The following is an 18,066-nucleotide window of genomic DNA, read 5'->3' as shown; positions in this document are numbered from 1 at the left end:
CACAGTTTCCCTTTGATCAGCAGCAATACAGGCAAACTAAAAAATGGTGCTAAACTGTTACAATATTCCACACATAAATATGCTTTGGGCTTATTTATGGCATCGATTTGCACGGCCCAGGTACAAGCCACTGTTTTTAGTCACAAGTCTAAGGAAATCACAAGTGCCTTGGAACTGGAAAAGGGGGTTGGGATTGGTGGTAAATACCTCCAAGTAAATGTGAAAACTGTTGTGTCAAATGCATGAACAGACCAGGCAGAACAAGAAACAGAAATGGGAGAGAAAAGGTTTGTGAGGAGAGAAAAAGAAATGGCAAAAGTAATGCAAATATTAGCATGCATTAATATAAATGGAAGGAAAATAATCGCTAACGATGATGTATGGATGCAGGTTTCCCTAACAATCCCACCAGTGCTATCCTATAGCTCAGTGCCATGACAACATTTGGAGTCTAGAGATGACATGATTGGTACACATTTATTCTAAAACACACACGCTCATTATGTTACAGCTTGTGCACACGCTGTCCACATAATTGCCTCCAATGTTTTTCCCCAGTGCAAAATGTTATTTGCTGTAGGTCCATAAAAGCAGCTGGATGCTGTCAGATAAGACTTTATTAGAAATAGACTATACTTTTGTGAATAAAAGAAAAAATCTAGTGTTCACACACTGAGGTAATACATAAAAGGAGAAAGAGCATGGGAAACTTAGTTCAAACAGATTAAGGGGAAAAAAAATTGAAGAAAAGGAAAGCCTAAAACACTAAGCAGCAGCAAGGCTAAGTTCCAAACTAGCTCATTGCATGAACATTTTACTTCTGAACATCTGGAGTAGAAAATGGAGTATGTTCAAAAAATCCAAGGTTTTTCCTCAGGGCAAGCAAACAGTGGGAAAAAAATGTAGGCAGGATGTAAATATACAGTGAAGGAATATCCAGTGAAGGAATTTGCAAGAAACAACATAATATTTTCCTATCCCAAGAAGCTGGAAGAAAACTTGCCCATGATGACGGGGTTTTCTGAAGGAAAAGCTGGGAAATAGAAATGTCTTGCATCATCATTCCTCTAAAAAGCCAGGACACTTAGTGATCTTTTCAACTCTGTTCTAGATGGAAGCCTTCCCTGCCACGGTAATCCCTGCTCCCAAGAGTGGTACAAACAAAACACAGGGATGTCTCCTATCATTCCAAGCTCTAAACGTGAAGAAGATAATGGTTTTCACATGTCTTGTATACATATACATCCAAACCAGAAACTCAGAATGAACAGGGGAAGGAGAGAGTCTGTGTCTCCAGTCCACTCTGCAATAAAACTTCGCTGGGGATCTTTTTTGCTGAGTGTAGGTACAGTGAAATTTGACCCAGAAAGGGTAACATTTCCCCTATGTGCCTGTGCAAGAGATATCCTCATTTTTGCACGTTGCTATTTAATACCTGTTACAAGGAAAGGATTCCTGGTTTAAGACTATTTTAGGACCTCTAAAAGAATTCAAAGGAACTTCTGAGAAGGCTATGTTCAGCCACAACAGAGTGGTTTAAGTAGGTACGTGGCAGCTCTTTTTCTTAAACCACGTTGCACAAAAGCACTGCAGTTTAATAAAAAGCACTGCAACCAATGTGCCTGGCAGATGAATATGTCAGCAGTGGGAGGTTGTAAATGTCAGACTGGTGCATTCATAAAAATTGCACTGAAATGCTCCCGTGCATCCTGTCACTGCTCAAGCCTCCTGCAGCAAGGGAGCTGTGGGATACAGGGACAAGAGGCTCTGCATGTCCTTGTCATCTCCTTGGCACTCATCACTGTGGGCTTGGGCAATTGGGCAAGGCAGGTCTCTTTCACCCTGTGCCCAGGTTGAAATTGGGTTGGGTTCCCTCTGCCAGGTTCCAGCTGTCCTCAAGGTGAGGCAAGAGGCTGGGTTCCACAGGAGATGCTGCTTATCAGAGTAACAATGGCAATTCTCACACAGAACAATAAAAATGTGTAGGTTCACACTGGTAACTTGTAACCTGCATGATATAGCAGGTTATGGGCAACATCTCTACCTCAATCTGGAGGCAGAAGAAAGGCAAGTAAGACTGATTATTTTTTATTTACTTATTTCATTCTTTTCACAGTTTCCACAAACACATGAAATTTCATGCTCCAGTACCTGCAACCCATCTTTTGGTGTAGATACAAATAAGGAGTTCAGTTTGTGTTGGTTGAGAGGAGAATGAGATCAGGATTGAATTTTGAGACAGCTGGGACAGATTCAAAGGTTATATTTACAGAATATGAAATATTCAGAGCCAGGCAGTCCATGGCTGTCTGTGTTCTGCTGACACATTTCTGGATGGAAAGCAGAAAGCTGAACTAGAGCTTTGCACAGCCAAAAGGCTCCTACTGAAGAAGAGAGTCACGTAAACTCCTATGAACTCAAATTGCTCAGTTCCAGGCTATTGCCTCATTTGCCAAGAAATGGTTAAGAAATACAGCCGTTTTTAAGAATGTGAGATTAATTTTACTCTTTTTGTGAAAGCTATGTTGTCAGTGTATCAGATAGTATCAGTAAAACTCAATATGCAAAATTTAAACATAAAAATTCCGCAGCGTGGCAGTGGAAATCAAAGTTACATCTGTGATATCTTACTGTTGGCAAGTTACATTTGAAAGCAATGAAACCTGAATAAAAGCAGAGCAGGGATGACCTTGCAAACTTCTTAACACTGATGGCAGTACATAAGGGAATACAACCCAGGAACTGGCTTTTAATTCAATTCACTATTAACCACACCCCAGTCAAAGGTATTTCAAGGATGTATTCATTAATGCAAAATTTCCATGCTGAGGTGCCACAGGCACTTCCAGTACCCTTCTCATTCAGCAACAAAGCCTTGCATTGACTACAACACTGGTAAAACCAGTGTAAACCCCATTCTCCCCCTGTGAAGGGAGTAAAAATAACAGTAGATATGAGAAAATAGCAGAATCAGGTTTTAGTTCATTGTAAAATTCACCAAACATACCAATGAACTCAACCAATTATTTTCACATAGAAATGTTGATGAGATTGTAACAAGTTTCAGTAATGACTCACCTGGGATAGATTTAAGTAAGGGCCTAAAGGGGAAAAGCTCAGTATTTCTACTGCCAACTGCTTAAGCCAAGCAGTTCCACCAGTGTTTTTTCTTTCCATGGAAAGAAAATCCACTATAAAGCCCTAGTGAGGCGTAGATGAAAAGACAACTAGAAAGATGGATCTCAACTAGGATGAATTTACTTTACAATATAATCTAATTGTCTGTTATTTTAGCCATTTCATGAGGTTTGGAGAAAAGAATTCCTTGATTCCACCACCAGCTTTCTTTTCCCCTTTTTTAATCTCCTCAGAGGATAATCAGCTCACAGCTGCGTAACTCAGGAACATATTTTCATCATCCCTTCAAACTGCCTGTTGTGATCTTGGGCTCTCACAGAAGCACTACAGGATTATTTGATACTAATATATGCATTTGTTCCTACACCCAGAATTAATGGGTACAAGGACAGATAAACTCTGTTCCCATTACAGAGCGATTTATTCAGTCAAGGGACAAATAAGAAGAAGAATAATGGTTAGAACATACTGGAAACACCAAAGCACAGATGACTAAAGTCAAAGGCAAGCCCCCCATGGACCCACAAAGGCTCACTACGATGCAGTTTCATGAAGTTCTTGAGAGAGGGGATATGTAAAAGGTAACTTACAGCTCAGTCACGTCCTTGGGAATTCCCCTGGGCAGCATCCGCAGCCCTTTGTTGCTGCAGCGAACCACCGAGTCCACACAGGTACACTGGGAAGGACAAGGAGGGGAAAGCAAGCAGCTGCTTTCATCATTACCTGTACAGGAGAGAAGCAGAGTGTGAGGAAATCAGCATTCCAGCCTAAGGCATGCACTCTGAAGATATCTGGTGACAAGGACCAGAGAAGGGAACCCCTGAATCCAGAGTAACCATCGCAGCACTCTAAACTAGATCCAATGCTTTGGATCACCCTGCCTTCATGCAAGTTCTTTAGGCACCATGAACAGTTCATACACTGAATAGAAATATTTTTAATTTTTTTTTTTCCTAAGGAGAATCTACTTTGCAATTCTGCAAATTACAGTGCAATCAGTTGTATGAATCCCAAATCGTCCCCCCACCCACAATATGCAGCTGAAATGGAGAACTCGACCAGCACACTGCCCTTAAATTCACCTAGACAGGTGATATTCACTATCTACTCGCCTTTTGAAAGACTTTTTTAAAATTCAGCTTTTAGATGTCTATTTTTTTACTTTCTAAAGTCAGCCTGGCACTTTGTTTATGATCTGAATTGTAAAGCCTCATTGTTTTTAACAACGATAACCAGGCAAACAACAAACTGAAGCAGCACACTTCCAACTTCTGGCAATCCATCTGTGCACGCATAAAAAAATCAACTTTCTCCAAAAATGGTTTCAAAGGTCCATAAACAGCAGATTAAATCTTGTAATTGAAGAACAATAGGGTTTCTGCAGTAGAAACCAGCACTTTGAAGCTAAGAACATTAAAGCATGGATTTTCCCCAAAAGCAACAGGCTTTGCAAAACATAAGGCACATGCCTGCAGCAGGATCACGATGTATGCGAAAGGAAACACTTAGTGGCACATTCTCTGGATGACAGGGAGGGGAACCACTCAACTGCGTGTGAGCACAGGCAGCCTGAGCTGCCCGGCACAGAGACCCAGAGCTCCCAGCCTGCTGTCATTATGTGCCGCCTGCTCCTTCCTTTTAACTGATGCAAGGACTAATTGAGACAGATCTGTTTCTTTCTTCTCTCTGCTGGAGGCACCCATGAGCATTGAGATTAAAGAAAAAGACTGGAAGTCCTGGTACAAGATAACAGAATTACCCCTGACTGTATGGGTAGGAATCATTTGCATTCAGAAGGCTGGGGAGGCACCACCAGACTACAGAAGAACAGAAGATTTTTTTTTTCTTTTCTTCCCTGCTGAGTTTAATGACTGGAAACAAAATTCAAAGTCCTTCATAAACCTGCAGAAAGAGCATGTTTTTTTCAGCATATTTAACTTTCCCCTGTGTTCTGTGTTTCACACCCTGCCACCACCTACTTTCTGTTTGCCTCGACTGCAAGTTACTGCCTGACAGAGAAAGCTCCCAACTGTGGAATGACATTTTGTGCACCAGGATTCTTCTCTTCTCCCAAGTGTGGAATGTCGTTCTGTGGACCAGGATTTTGGTTGGTTTTGGTTTCTTTTTTTTCTCTCAAATTAAAAGTGAATTATTCTTTTATGACTAAACTTGGGTCTCTTGAGCTCTGAGCTCAAGAACCTGGGCCTGTTGCCAGATTGCTTGACTAGGACAGCAATTAATTTTTACTCTAAGTCGGGAACCTCTATCACTCTTATTGTCTCCTCAGAGGTATGACTAACTGCATCTCCAGCCTATCTGGTCTTAACAAGCTGCAAGTCAAGTTAGCAGGGCATTCACTAGGCAATTTTCTCCTTACTATTTTCTCTAAAATCTGCTTGCTCACAAGACAAAAACTACCTGGAGGATGAAAGAAATGTCAGGGTATTTTATTCTAAAACTTTATAGACCCAACAAAGCATGAAGCATCACTGAGTCATTTCAAATAATATCTAAGTGTTTTTTTATTTCCCTGTATTCACCTTTTACTAGTGACCCTGAGCAGTATCCAAATCTAAAAAACTTTTCAAGCCCACTGGCTTTAGAGTGTTAACTAAGACTGTGAATAAGGAAGTGGGAGGAAGGCCCATGATTACACCAGGATTAGACAAAGCAGAGCATTTGTCTATAGTAAATTAATTCTTCTATTTAGGTGTTGACTGTAGAAATTCAGACCCTGGAAATCAAGAATAAAAATAAAGTACTGATAGAGAACAATGATCTCCAGCTTTAGGTGGCTGCCTTTTTTATCACTAAAGCAAAATGTTTGCTATGCAGCACTGCTTGGTAGGGAGGGACCTTCTCACAGAGGTGCCAACATTACCACAAGTGCCAAATCAATTTGGGTTTTCTTACCATCACAGGTGAAGTCCTGGACATCTACATCTTGGATTGGAATATCCTTTAAGAAAAAGGGTTTCAAGCAGCGTGGGTTTCCACTGACAATTCTCTTCTTCCTCAGCCATTTCCCCAGCCAGGCCAAATGGCAGTTACAATTAAAAGAGTTAGCCAGCAAATTACTGAAAGGGAACAAAACATGATTCCATTACACAAGAACATACAGAAATACTGCAATAACTACAGAAAGATGAGGGGCTCCAAGTCCAGGCTCTTTCCTGTGTTCTGTTCCTGTGAGATCCCTCCTCCATTCTGCAGATCTGGGAAGTTCTATGCAGGTTTTTTACTAGGGCTGGGATTGCAATTAAAATATATATAGTTATGCATATATAGACATATGTTTATAAACCAAAGTGCTAACAGTTATTATTTAGACATACTTACATCACTACTGGGGCTGGATTTATAGTGGAATTCAATCCAAGCTACATCTCACACCCAAGTCTAAACTCACCTCACAAACTGCACCCATGTGTGCATGATCTTCAACATGATCATGTACTTGTCCCAGCACACTCATGCTCTCCCCTTGCCTCTGTTCCAGCCCATACAAATCAGTGCCAGGAGGGAGCCACTGGCAAGCTGAATTTGGGTTTCCTGACTTTCATCTTGAGCCACTTATGAAGTTTTCTCAGGTCTGGATATCTGTAGTGAAAAGCATCTGCTCTGCTGCCTTGTGAACTTTGTGGGGTCTGCTTCAAATCTTGCTCCAGCTCCCGAAATATCTTCCATACAGAGCTGCAGCCTAGGCATGGTACTGTGGTGTGCAGCCCCCAAAGCAATCATCTGACAGCTTCCACGGGAGGGATGGATCCCTAAAACAGCCTGGCTTAGCAGCTCTTTCCCAGCTGAAGTTCAGATGAAGGAAAAAGGCTGATATCCCTGGTAAAAAGGGAGAGCTGATTGTGTTATGCACAGAGACAGGGAGAATCAACAGCCTCAGTCTGAGGTTGCCTCATGGAAGAAAAATGAGCTGTCAGGGTCTGTGTATGGAAAACGAAGTATCTAAACTAATATTGATGGAATTTTCACATCATGTGTGAATGTGTGCAAGAGTTAATACTTTGGTAGCACAGAAAGATGATAATGAAATTTCTTTAAATCATAGCACATCTTTTAAGACAAGAAATTTGAAGGCAAGAAAAGGGCACTTCAAGTGCAGATGTAGTACCTGGAGTAGCTAGTAAGTCTTCACTTGCAACATGCTTTCACAAACCTAAACATGCAGTCAAAATCACATTAGGACTTCAGCCAAATAATTCCTACAGAAAACAATAGTACTGAGGACAAAAACACATGGCACAATTGAGGTGTGGCAGTTAGAAAGCAAACCCAAAGCAACTCCTAAAGCCTGTAGGTTCTAGGCCAACATCACATAGCCACAGTATCATTTACAGCTGCTCTCAGCACTGCAGAACAGCCTCCTTCAATCACTGCTCTGCCCTGCAGCTCTGGGGTTAATCCCATGTGGATCTAACACAGGCTTATGGACATTGCACAGAGAGGAAAACTGAGGGGAGCAGAAAACTCAGCATAATGTTATAAAAACACTCCACCTGCTTCACACTAAGATTCAAAGGCAAGGCTAACGCTCCAGAAAGGTGAGAAAACCAACAGGTTACACAAGAGCTTTCAGACAGAAGGTGCAAAAGAGCACTGAAAGCAATACTCTAATTCTAGCTGCTTTCCTTCTGAATTGTTTTCCATTTTCTTTAATCCATAATGGCACCACATGCAGGATGCTTTGTATATTTTCCACACTGATACATTTTGGCATGAGCAGTGCCTAAACCAAATGTCTAAACCGCCGACGCTGAGTGAGCCAGTGCTTCAAAGGCCATTTGTTCCACTGATGGGAGAGAGTGAGATCATATTCACAGAACTACTTCCATGACACAAATCCTCAGAATTAAATAATCCACAATTGGAAACAAACAGCAGGTGTGTATAATCAGGTTTCTGGAAAACCAGCAGCTCTGAGGGTGAAGGACATTTTGCACATCTAGAGAGCATCTTACCAAGATGTACCAAAAACTTTCACAAACATTCAATCTACAAAATGCTCCATATCAAAAACTAGTAATTATCCCTGTCCAGAGAGGAGAGATTGTTTTGACTTAATGTGCCACTGCTCACTAGGTGAGCAGCAGTAACTATCCTCCTTTTCCTCTTGGCAAACACAGGTTAACATATGATGTAAAATTATTGGAATCTTTAGTTTAGAAGTGGGATTATGCTTTTTCTTAGGGAGTAAGAAAGAAATAGGTTGTTACAGATAAAATTAATAAATAAACAAATCTACCATTTAGAAATTCGAATCACTCCAGGCAAAAAAAAGGGCAAATTTATCTTGTCAGCAATTCCACACATCCTTCTTCTACTTTAGCAATATCTAGATTTTATCCTTTTCCAACTGCAGAGTAGTGATTTTTAGCTTTAATGCAGTATGAAGCTCACACATGTCCCTACATACAGGCTCTTTCCATGCTAAGACTGTGATAGAAATGTAAGATGAAGGCTATCCTTAAAGTATCACATAGGTAAAGAGATTCCCTACTTGGCCTGAAATGGAATTGAAAGTCTGGAAAGGCTAATTATATGCCAAAGCTTTACTGTGGAATCTGACTATTCAAGTGGAGTTCTCAAATCAGAAACAGTAATGTTGGGCAGAAAAATTGATGTGAAAACTCATCATTAATAATCAGAGTTCCTACACACACAATAGTGATTTACCCACTCAGACAGAAATACAGCAATCAAACTTTTAGCAGAGATTTTGTACTAACATTAAATTCAGAAGTGTTTACTCAAGGACATAGACATGTCTTAAAAATCAAGGGGAAATAGAAGTCTGGAGGAATGAAATATGCATATCCTACTACAAGTGCCTCTTCAAAACTGCAAAGAAGTCATAGAATATTAACTACTTAAATGGATTCCAATGACCTGTTAGAAAAACATGCTGAAACACATCCGGATGTTTTTGAAATTAGGTTGAAAATATATTCTGGAATTCAGGGCAAGTTTATACAAGAATAGTTACATATCGTTCTGGCATTAGCTTCATGCAGTTATTTTAATAATAATCCATGGAAAAGCAGTTCTGCTTGCAAATATGTCCCCATGACTGTGTAAGGACTGAAAGACATGACTGAGTTCTCGGTGTGACAAAGTGCAAGCCACTTCAAATTAAGATGCTACAGTGCCTAGTTTGACCAGTAACAAATAAAAAATTGTTATTTTTTCTACAAAATAGATATTGTTCCTCTATTGAAAATCACTAGTCGGAGTATTATCTTCAGAGCTGTCCATGTTTTGAGAATATCAATGACACTGACTCACAAAGAGTAGAACAAAAGGAGCAATATTCTTTAGTGCTGTAAATATGCCAATATAAAAATGGAAATGGAACCTTGCATGAATTTTTGTGTCCCATTAATAGATGTAAAAGTAAAGCATTACAATACCCAATTAGCTCCCAAAGTGTGGGCTGAACAGGGAAAGCAGCCACACTATCTAACTTCAGTGGTGTTGCCATCCAATAAATCCACCTACAACAGAGCACTGCCAGGAAAGGAACACAGCTGAATTCTGCACTTATGTGTCAAAAATCACCCTGGCCTCAACCCAGTGTCTAAAGAAGTCAAAAATGCACCTTTTCTGTCTGTAGATCAAACACAGAATGAAAATGTGTCAAAGAACAAACTTTTCCACCAAGACACAGCTAGGAAACAACGGGATTATAAGTCAGTGCCAAAGCAATGCATTCTAATTAGCAGCAGCTTTAATTGTTCTCACTAGAAAGTGCAACAATCATTTTCCACAGATGAAAAAAGAAAATGGGCTTTTTCCTAACAAAATATGAGAAAGACAATTCTGTGAAAGCAAGGTAGGGGCTTTGCAGACTGATTCAGAGAGTCCCAGTACAAAGGGAGCCACAGAAGGAAGCATGGAGACAGCTGTGAGAGGAGCACAGTGACAACAAGCTTTCAGCAAGTGCCACTTGCTTTGACCAGAGACTTGAAAACAGTCAATAAAAATAATCTGCTTGTGTTTCTCTCTTTGTCCATCAATTTCAAGGAGACTCTTGGGACTACACAACATAAAAGGAAAGAAAATTCTGTGTTCCTTATGCTGCACGGAGCTAATGCCAAAATGATAACTGATTTGCTGGTGAAAAGTTGTAACAGCAAAGGGAAAGTGTGAGCAACAAAACAGCTGAGATTCAACACTTCTTTCTTTGCCCAAACATGATGGAGAGTGCTTTCCAATCCTGAAATGCAATAGCATTGAGAGTTTATTTTGACTGGACAATTAGGCTGTATTCTCATGACAGACATTTCCATCAACAGCAACAGCAGGGTCCCCTCTCACAGCTGGAAACAAAAGGCAGACTTTCTTTCCATATTTATCAGTCTGTACTTTATTAAAATGGACACCCTAAAAAAGCATTTAAAAGTATTTAAGAAGCATGAGAAATATTTCAAAGAATGATTGAGAAGTGTAAGAGAATTAAAAGAAAGCTTAGGTTGGGATTCAGTAAGACTTGACTACTTTGGTCTTGTTCAGATGGTTTGAAAATCTAAGAATTAGCTAGTAGACTTCTGATGTTTAACTAATTTAACTGAAATCCAAGAAAGCTGTTCTTACAAAATCAGACTCCACTGACACTAAAGCAGCTTCAGGGAGCTGAAGTGTGTGATAAGCTATGCCCTTTGAATCTGCAGAAAGTGTTTTACATGACCTTCCCCTGCACGTTGCACTGGGCTATGACACAGCAGAACACACGGTCATCCTGCCTGAGGCTGGCAACCTCCAAGTGTTTGCAGCCACTCCAGCTGAAACTATTCCATTTTTTTTTTTTAAATCACACATTGTATCCTCCAAACCTGTGATTTCAGTAGGATGGAGTTTTCTTTCCCTAGATGAGGTTTTCCATATAAACTGAAACGTTGTCTTTTTAAAAGGAAAGCACAGAAGAACCATACCATACCACAAAAAGATAACTCACATTGTAGACAAAGAGACCAGTGTGCTGAAGGCTCCAGGGGTGATGGTGCTGATGTGATTGTCATACAGAGAAAGGAGCCTCACTGAGCTCAGGCCAGCAAAGGTGTCGTTGTTTATACAGCTGATAGAGTTGCTCCTCAGCATCCTGCAAGGATTAACACAGGGAATTAGGAACTACTGGGACGGGGTATAATTTAAGGATAGGAGGTGCTTTACCAAGGGCATCAACAGATGCTTTGGAAAGCACTTTGTTTTTATTGGTTGCTGAACACAGCTAGAGGAGGGTTAGATTCATGTAAACATGGTCTCATGAATTTAAAATGCATCTCTTCCACTCAACATTAGAGGCTGATGGGAGCTGCACGTCTTGAAAGCAGTACGCAATTAAAATTATGATCAGTGACAACCTTGAAATAAAAACTAAAGGCTCAATTTAATAAATATCTGAGAGTAAGGTGAGATGTATTTCAGAGATCAATTGAGAAAGACTGACAGAAGTGTGTGACAATAACAATACTAGCTGCATTACTTCTGCTCCTATCCTGGATGTTATTTGTAATCTGCACTGCAAAAGTAAGGAAGAAAACAGTATCCTCATCAAAAATCAAGGAATATCTTAGGAAAGATTTCCAGACCTGGCACAGGCTCTGGAATGTCATTCTCATCAATAATTGTGAAGACAAAACCCAGTAATCATTCTATAAAATGGTCTTTGCTTGGTGCTTGTACCAGATGAATCAGTGCTGTGTTTTGGAAGATACATCTCTTGGAGTTGTTATGGTAACAATGAACTCGACAATAAAGACCAATTAATCTGAAAGACTGGAGTATCTTGTTTCACTCTATTGCAAAAAAGGCTCATGTGTATTTGTTACACTGCATGCCAATCAATATCTGGGTCTGTAAACATCACTGCACTGTTGTGATATTCCTACTTAGGTGAAAAATGATTCAGTAATTAAAGCACACTACCAAAAATCCACAAAATACATGCAGGTTATTCTGCTGTTGCAGTGAATTGACCCTCCAAACTGAGGAGGGTTAACTCCTTGGTAATCAAATTCATGCAGTGAACAATGGAAATCCAGACTCCCTTAGGAATCTGGATTTAAATCTCAGATTGGTATCTGCCAGCTGGGCATTGAAGTGCTACAGCAATAGCTACCTGGAAATCACCAAAGAGAGTTTAGTTATGGCTGGGAAAACATCCCCAGTGTCATCGCAAGCATTCAGTGTTTGAGGCTGAACCTTGAGTTGCTTTTGCATCACTGTTCTCTGTGCACAGCTACCACCAGAGGCACCACGGTCTCTGGAATTTTGTGATTGCAACTGGGGTGAAACTGTGTCAGGAAAGACCCACAGGAACATACAGTCCTTTAAAAGCTGGACCATGACCCTGATTAATGCCAAAGGTTACTATTTTAATGCTGAAAGAAAGTCAAGTAATGGATAGCAATACATGTCCCTCAAGCCAAACCCTCTGGTTTCATATCATGGTTCACCATGCACTGTGTGCCCTTCCTGAAAGAAAACTTTTACTCACAAACCCTCATATCATGCTGTGTATATTTAGACTGCTTTATCAGCTGGGGGAAATGTAGGTCAGGTCAGCAGGATAGCTTGAATGTTAAGCATCTTTTTATTAAAAAATGCTGAATTTTGTTTAGGAGCACTGCCACAGGCTGCTTTACAGTATAAAAATTAATTTAATATCTATGGGCAGTATTTTCAAATCCCTTAGTAAAGTGCATACATTAAATTAAAGAACAGATGGCTGTGACCACAAAAAATGCTAATGGAACAGCAAAAGTTCCATATTTGTCATTATAGAACAAAGTCCTTGAAATGAAACTTGAATTTCTTTTTACACTTGAGTAAGGACTGAACTAATTGTGTCATGATACCTTGCAACGTAAGTAGTAATTTTTGCTAATGAATAAATTGGAGATTTTAATTGTATTTTGATTTCTAGAGTCTATTTATTGACAGCCCCACCTAGCTGAGTGCTTTCTTTCTACAGCACAGTTCCAATTTGGGTGGAGGAGGAGTGGGAGGATGCACAGATAGCAAACATGTTCCTACATGCCTAGTTTCCACAGGAAATAACAAAATAATAAAAACATTAAATGACTGGAAGTGCACAAATTTGACACATCACAGGTTCGCCATCATGTTAGCCCTGAAATTCCTGAAAATCTGTCTGTTTTACAGAAATAGCAGATAAATCTCACACCTGCCCAGGACCAGAGATATATTGAAACCCTCATGAGAGTGCTACAAGGCCCAGCAGTAGCACTTGCTGTCTAGTAACAGATATTTTAGCCGGCACTGCTGAACCTGAGCACTCCCACCCCACGTGGAGAGGAGCAAGGCAGGGCTTTGCACTTACAGGGTCTTCAGCCCTGTGAGGCCCCTGAACATCCGTCCATGCACAGATTCCAGCTGGTTCTCTGTCAGGATCAGCTCCTGCACTCCTGAAGCTCCATCAAAGGTGCCTTCTCGGATCTCCTTGATCTTATTGTTGCTTAGATTTCTAGAAGGACACAACCAGTCACAGTAAGAAAATTAGTAGTGTTTTATTCCAAACATACATCATCACACTGGAGGAAGAGAGGAAGAATTTGTTCCTTTTAGTGGTTATCTGGAGAGGCATTCATTCAGCAAGGAGAGCATCCAGAAGTTCAAAGGTATTCCTACTGCTCTTAAAATAACTCCCTTGCACTCATCAAAACCATGATTATATCAGATGTATCAAGAGAATTTAAATTAATGCAAGTACCAGTGTTTAACACCTCATGTAGTTCTTTCTTATCCATGTCTCAGGATACAGTAAGTGGAAGTTTCTAACACCTGATTCATGTCCATGAAGTTATGGACCATGCTTGGGACTGGGTGCTCATCTGGCAAGAGTCAGTTACTGTTACAGCCACTGAAATGGTGTCACACATTGAAATATGGACCACCTTTATCTACTGCACCATGTATCTGATACAAACTTTAGTATGTGCACTTATGAACTCCCAGGCACTTAAATAAAAAAACACCACTCAAAAGGAAATGAGTATCTCTTAATTGTCAATTCACAGCCACTGCAATACACAGCATTATTTTATAAATATTTACTCTGCCTATACAGTCTCAAGATGTTTGCTTATAGATCAATATTAGAAAACTTTGATCTACAAAGTCAAATGAAGTTCTCCTGAAATGCAAAATTTATCTTTTGAATATTTCATATTTGTGAAAACCCCAGTGAACAATTTCTGAATGATAAAAGTGCCATCAGGGATGCATAAAAATAAATGGCATTTAATTATTTAAAACATTTATATAGAAGGCCTTAAGCACATTAAAACTTTGAGCCTGAGTCCTTCAAGTATCTCCCATGATGTCCTGTATAGATTATGATGAATAATTCTATTTGTTGAGGTTTATGACAGGAAACACTGTTCTTTTACTATCTACAACAAAAAGGAGAAAGTACAAGATACGTTCTTGCTTCCAAGAAGATGCTAAATTCCAACACCATTACTCATACAGAATAGCACATTATTCCAGAAATGATCCCAGTACAGACACAGCATGAGTAATAGTCTCAAAATCCAATTCCAGGTGATATAAAACAAATGACAAGGTATCAGATTAACACCTGGGCTACTCTGCTCAGAAGAGCTGGCAATCTTACTGGGATAAAAGTTGACAGACGACATGGAAAGAGGATAGCTTGGCCTCAGATAGAAATAATGTGGGTCTTGCTCTTTTCAGAAGTCATCACTTAATAAAATAAAATAAAAAAAAGAGCCTTGGAAATATGTTTCATGTGGGAAACTGGAGTACACTGGTTTATGTCTGCTGAACAACTGTCAGAGAGTGGGCCCTACAGCATGTGGCCCATCACCTCTTGTGCTTTCTTGTGATCAGAAAGAATAGGAGCACGCCAGCAATCAGCCAAAAATAACATAAAAACATATAGAAATACTTACACGCAGATTTCTCTTTCCAGAAGTTTAGTGCTTTGTGCAAACGCTCACATGAAGAGTTTATGTTCAGTGTCGAAGCAAGTCAAGGGAGGATATTCTGACATATGCATTTAATTTTGGGGCTCAGCTATTTCTCTAGTGGAAATGTTTATAGCTCAGCATCTCTTTTGAATGCTGGCATAAATAAATGCTCCCAAAGATCCCTGTCCTGCTAAAGATCATGCCACGATGCACATTTGTACAAAAATGAATGAATAAGTAAGTAAATGTTTGTGGTGGGAAGGGAGGGTGAGTTACTGTAATAGACAAAGACTTTGCAGATTGCAAACCGACCTACACTTGTAGTTATAAAGTTTTAAAAGTTACTTTTTACCATATAAAAGATATTTAGGTACATGTATTAAAGCATGGGGGCAATTTTAATGGTCTATTAGATACTGAAGGCAAAAAAGAGCAAATATTGGAGACACAGGCTGGCCATGATCTGCAAAGGAATTGGCACCATTATACAGTGCAAACATCTGAATTTTAATTGCTGCCAAAGGACTTCAGCAGATAGGTGACTTCGCTCATTTGAGTTAGCAATGCCTGATCTTTTCAGCAACACAAAATTACCCATAAATATGCCAGCAGTCTCAGAAGAAGCCAATTATAAATACCTTTCCTATGCAAAAGATTTGGAAATCCAAGATTAAATGCTATGGTGAAATCAAAGTTGCAAGGCAGAGAAAAGACAGGCTCTGCAATAACAAATAGGTAAAGATGGCACTGCCCTGCAATCCTGCTTGGAGTATTGTCAAAGCAGATGTTCTGCCAGCCTGGATTTTGTTATTTGTCTTCCTGAATCAGAGTTTCCCATACCAGAATGCAACAAAAAAAAAGGTAAGATGACAACATTCGGTCACCAAAAAAAAAAAAAAAAAAAAGTTTCCTCCTGAAGTCTGAACAGCTAGAATAATAAACATGAGAAATTACATACTTTTCAGTCTAGAGCTACCAGGAAAAATAATCAGCTGGTATAAAGCTTAAAAAAATGAAAGCACTGAAACCTTTTGCCTGGTCTGCATCTCAGAGACCTCTATCTCCATCCTTCCCAGCCCTAAAAGAATCTTTTATATGTGATCATCACACTTGACAAGGAATTTTTTTATCAGAAAAGCCTACTGACGGTTTATAGCAAACTCCCACTACAGAAAAGCCCCATCCTCTTGCAACACTGAGCTTCTACAAGGAATTCTTCTCAAAATACTGGAAGACAGTGAAAAAGAAGCTGAGTTTTGAGATTCCTATGCTCTCTGGCAGGACCCAAATGGGAGCCAGCCTGACCTCAGCCTGGTAACTCACAAAGGCTTATTCCATAAGGACTTCCTAATTTACCCTGGTGACAACATTTAATCCTATTTCCAGACTTTTATTTTGGGCAAGAGGTCAAAATAAATTTTCAGAAAGCCTGGGTCTGCTTTATGTGGGGCTGTGAATAGGAAATGAAGAGATCCAGAAGCTATCAAGGTGACATTGTTCACACAGCTCACTTTTCAGTCACATTTTATTTACATTATGGCTGAATTTTATAATAATATTATTCCTGTTGATCTCATAACTTCAACACAGAACAATATGGATTCTATTCAGAATTAACAGGAGCATTCACCCTGCTCTACCTGCTGGGTCAATGTCAGCATTCCAGCTCCCCACTGCTGCATTCCTGACACACCTTCCCATCCAGAAAACCACGGATGCCAGACCAGCCAAAAGGGATCTGCTTGGTCTCACCTCCAACCTTGCAGTTTTATCATAAAAAGCCTCTTCTGAGTGGGGTTTCCCTGGAATATTTCTGTCTGCTGGAGATGTGTTTGGAATCGCTAAGTACATGTGAGGAGGAAAAGCCCAGGGCTGCTGCATTCCTCTGGAGGATGCTGAGAGGCTTTTACAGCCTTCCCAACAGTCTGGCTGGGTTTTACAGTGTGAGCTGTTTTCAGGAGCTGGATGGCACTGAAAGTCTTAAACACTACAGACAGACAGTGAATTGCACCCAGTGACACTCCTACACTCATCCAGCAGAGCAGACTGATGGCCTTGCTGTAAAAAACATGATGAGCCCAAATGCCATGAAGCACAACACAGTCTGCAACAGGATTCCCAGAAAATAAAGCCTGTTTCTGCATAACAAGCGACAGATGACTGCAACCTCATTTGCCACAGCAAAATTCATGCTTAGGGGAAAGAACAACAGGTAACAGCTGTTTCCAAAGACACAAACTACTTCTGCCTCCCCAAGAAACTTGATATCCTGGTTTTGAAACTGACTTCTAGTCTGCAAACTTTATCATTATTCAATTCTATTTCACGTGTAAAATGGTCAAATCCTGGTCAGACACTCCATACCATTCAATGCAGCAGAAATACTTACAGCCAAATTAAACCTCCAAAGGCAATTACATGCTAGAGGTGGGTTGGCAGTACCAGCTATTGGCAAGACAGCCTGACACTTCTTATAACAAAGACCATAATATATGTTCACTTTGCAACTTTGGCAAGAATGAACTGTTAGATGACCCCTTCAGGTTTTGAGGTAAATATTTTTTATTACTCTTGTTCTCAAGAGAAGAGGTCAGCCTCCTTTCTCCCCAGCAGTGCATGAAGTATGGCAGTTCACCTTTCTATTTTGAATGTGAGCTCATTGCTGATTTTTTTCCCTGCAGAAACAGGGACCTCAGCGGGAATGGCCACTGATTTCCCGTAGGCACAGGGGAGTGGGCAAGTTCTAGAGGTGGCATCTGGGGGCTGCAGCCTCTCCCTGTGGTCAGTACCCCATCTCAGCAAGCAAGGGCATCTCTGTGCTCCCTCTGAGTCAGACATCCAGGGGCTTTTGGACACTGAACCTGTCATGGCCAGGAGACCCCTCCAGGCTCCCTCTGCCATGGGAGTCCCCAAACACTTGAAGGTTTTTTGTCTGATTGACAACTTGAGGTAGTGCCAGGGA

At 40.3% G+C, this 18,066-nt stretch overlaps 1 protein-coding gene across 3 annotated transcripts in view; it reads right to left on the bottom strand.

Annotated features, from left to right (window-relative positions):
* The window catches only part of SLIT3 (slit guidance ligand 3), a 468,178-nt gene that overhangs the window by 87,109 nt on the left and 363,003 nt on the right, over nucleotides 1-18,066 (bottom strand). For all 3 annotated transcript variants that reach the window (XM_042025380.1, XM_042025382.1, XM_042025381.1), the window contains 4 exons: nucleotides 13,493-13,636; nucleotides 11,105-11,248; nucleotides 6,052-6,215; nucleotides 3,729-3,861 (listed from right to left, as the gene is read on the bottom strand). In XM_042025380.1, the coding sequence (XP_041881314.1) occupies nucleotides 3,729-3,861; nucleotides 6,052-6,215; nucleotides 11,105-11,248; nucleotides 13,493-13,636 (585 nt within the window). The remainder of the gene's footprint in view (nucleotides 1-3,728; nucleotides 3,862-6,051; nucleotides 6,216-11,104; nucleotides 11,249-13,492; nucleotides 13,637-18,066) is intronic.

This window comes from Corvus kubaryi, unplaced genomic scaffold, assembly GCF_017639235.1.
Source record: "Corvus kubaryi isolate FWS band 111438036 unplaced genomic scaffold, C.kubaryi_AGA036_p1.0 37270, whole genome shotgun sequence".
In the NCBI taxonomy this organism is placed as follows: Eukaryota; Metazoa; Chordata; class Aves; order Passeriformes; family Corvidae; genus Corvus; species Corvus kubaryi.
The sequence above is the reverse complement of the archived record's forward strand: the minus strand, read 5'-3'. Positions and strand labels throughout refer to the sequence as shown.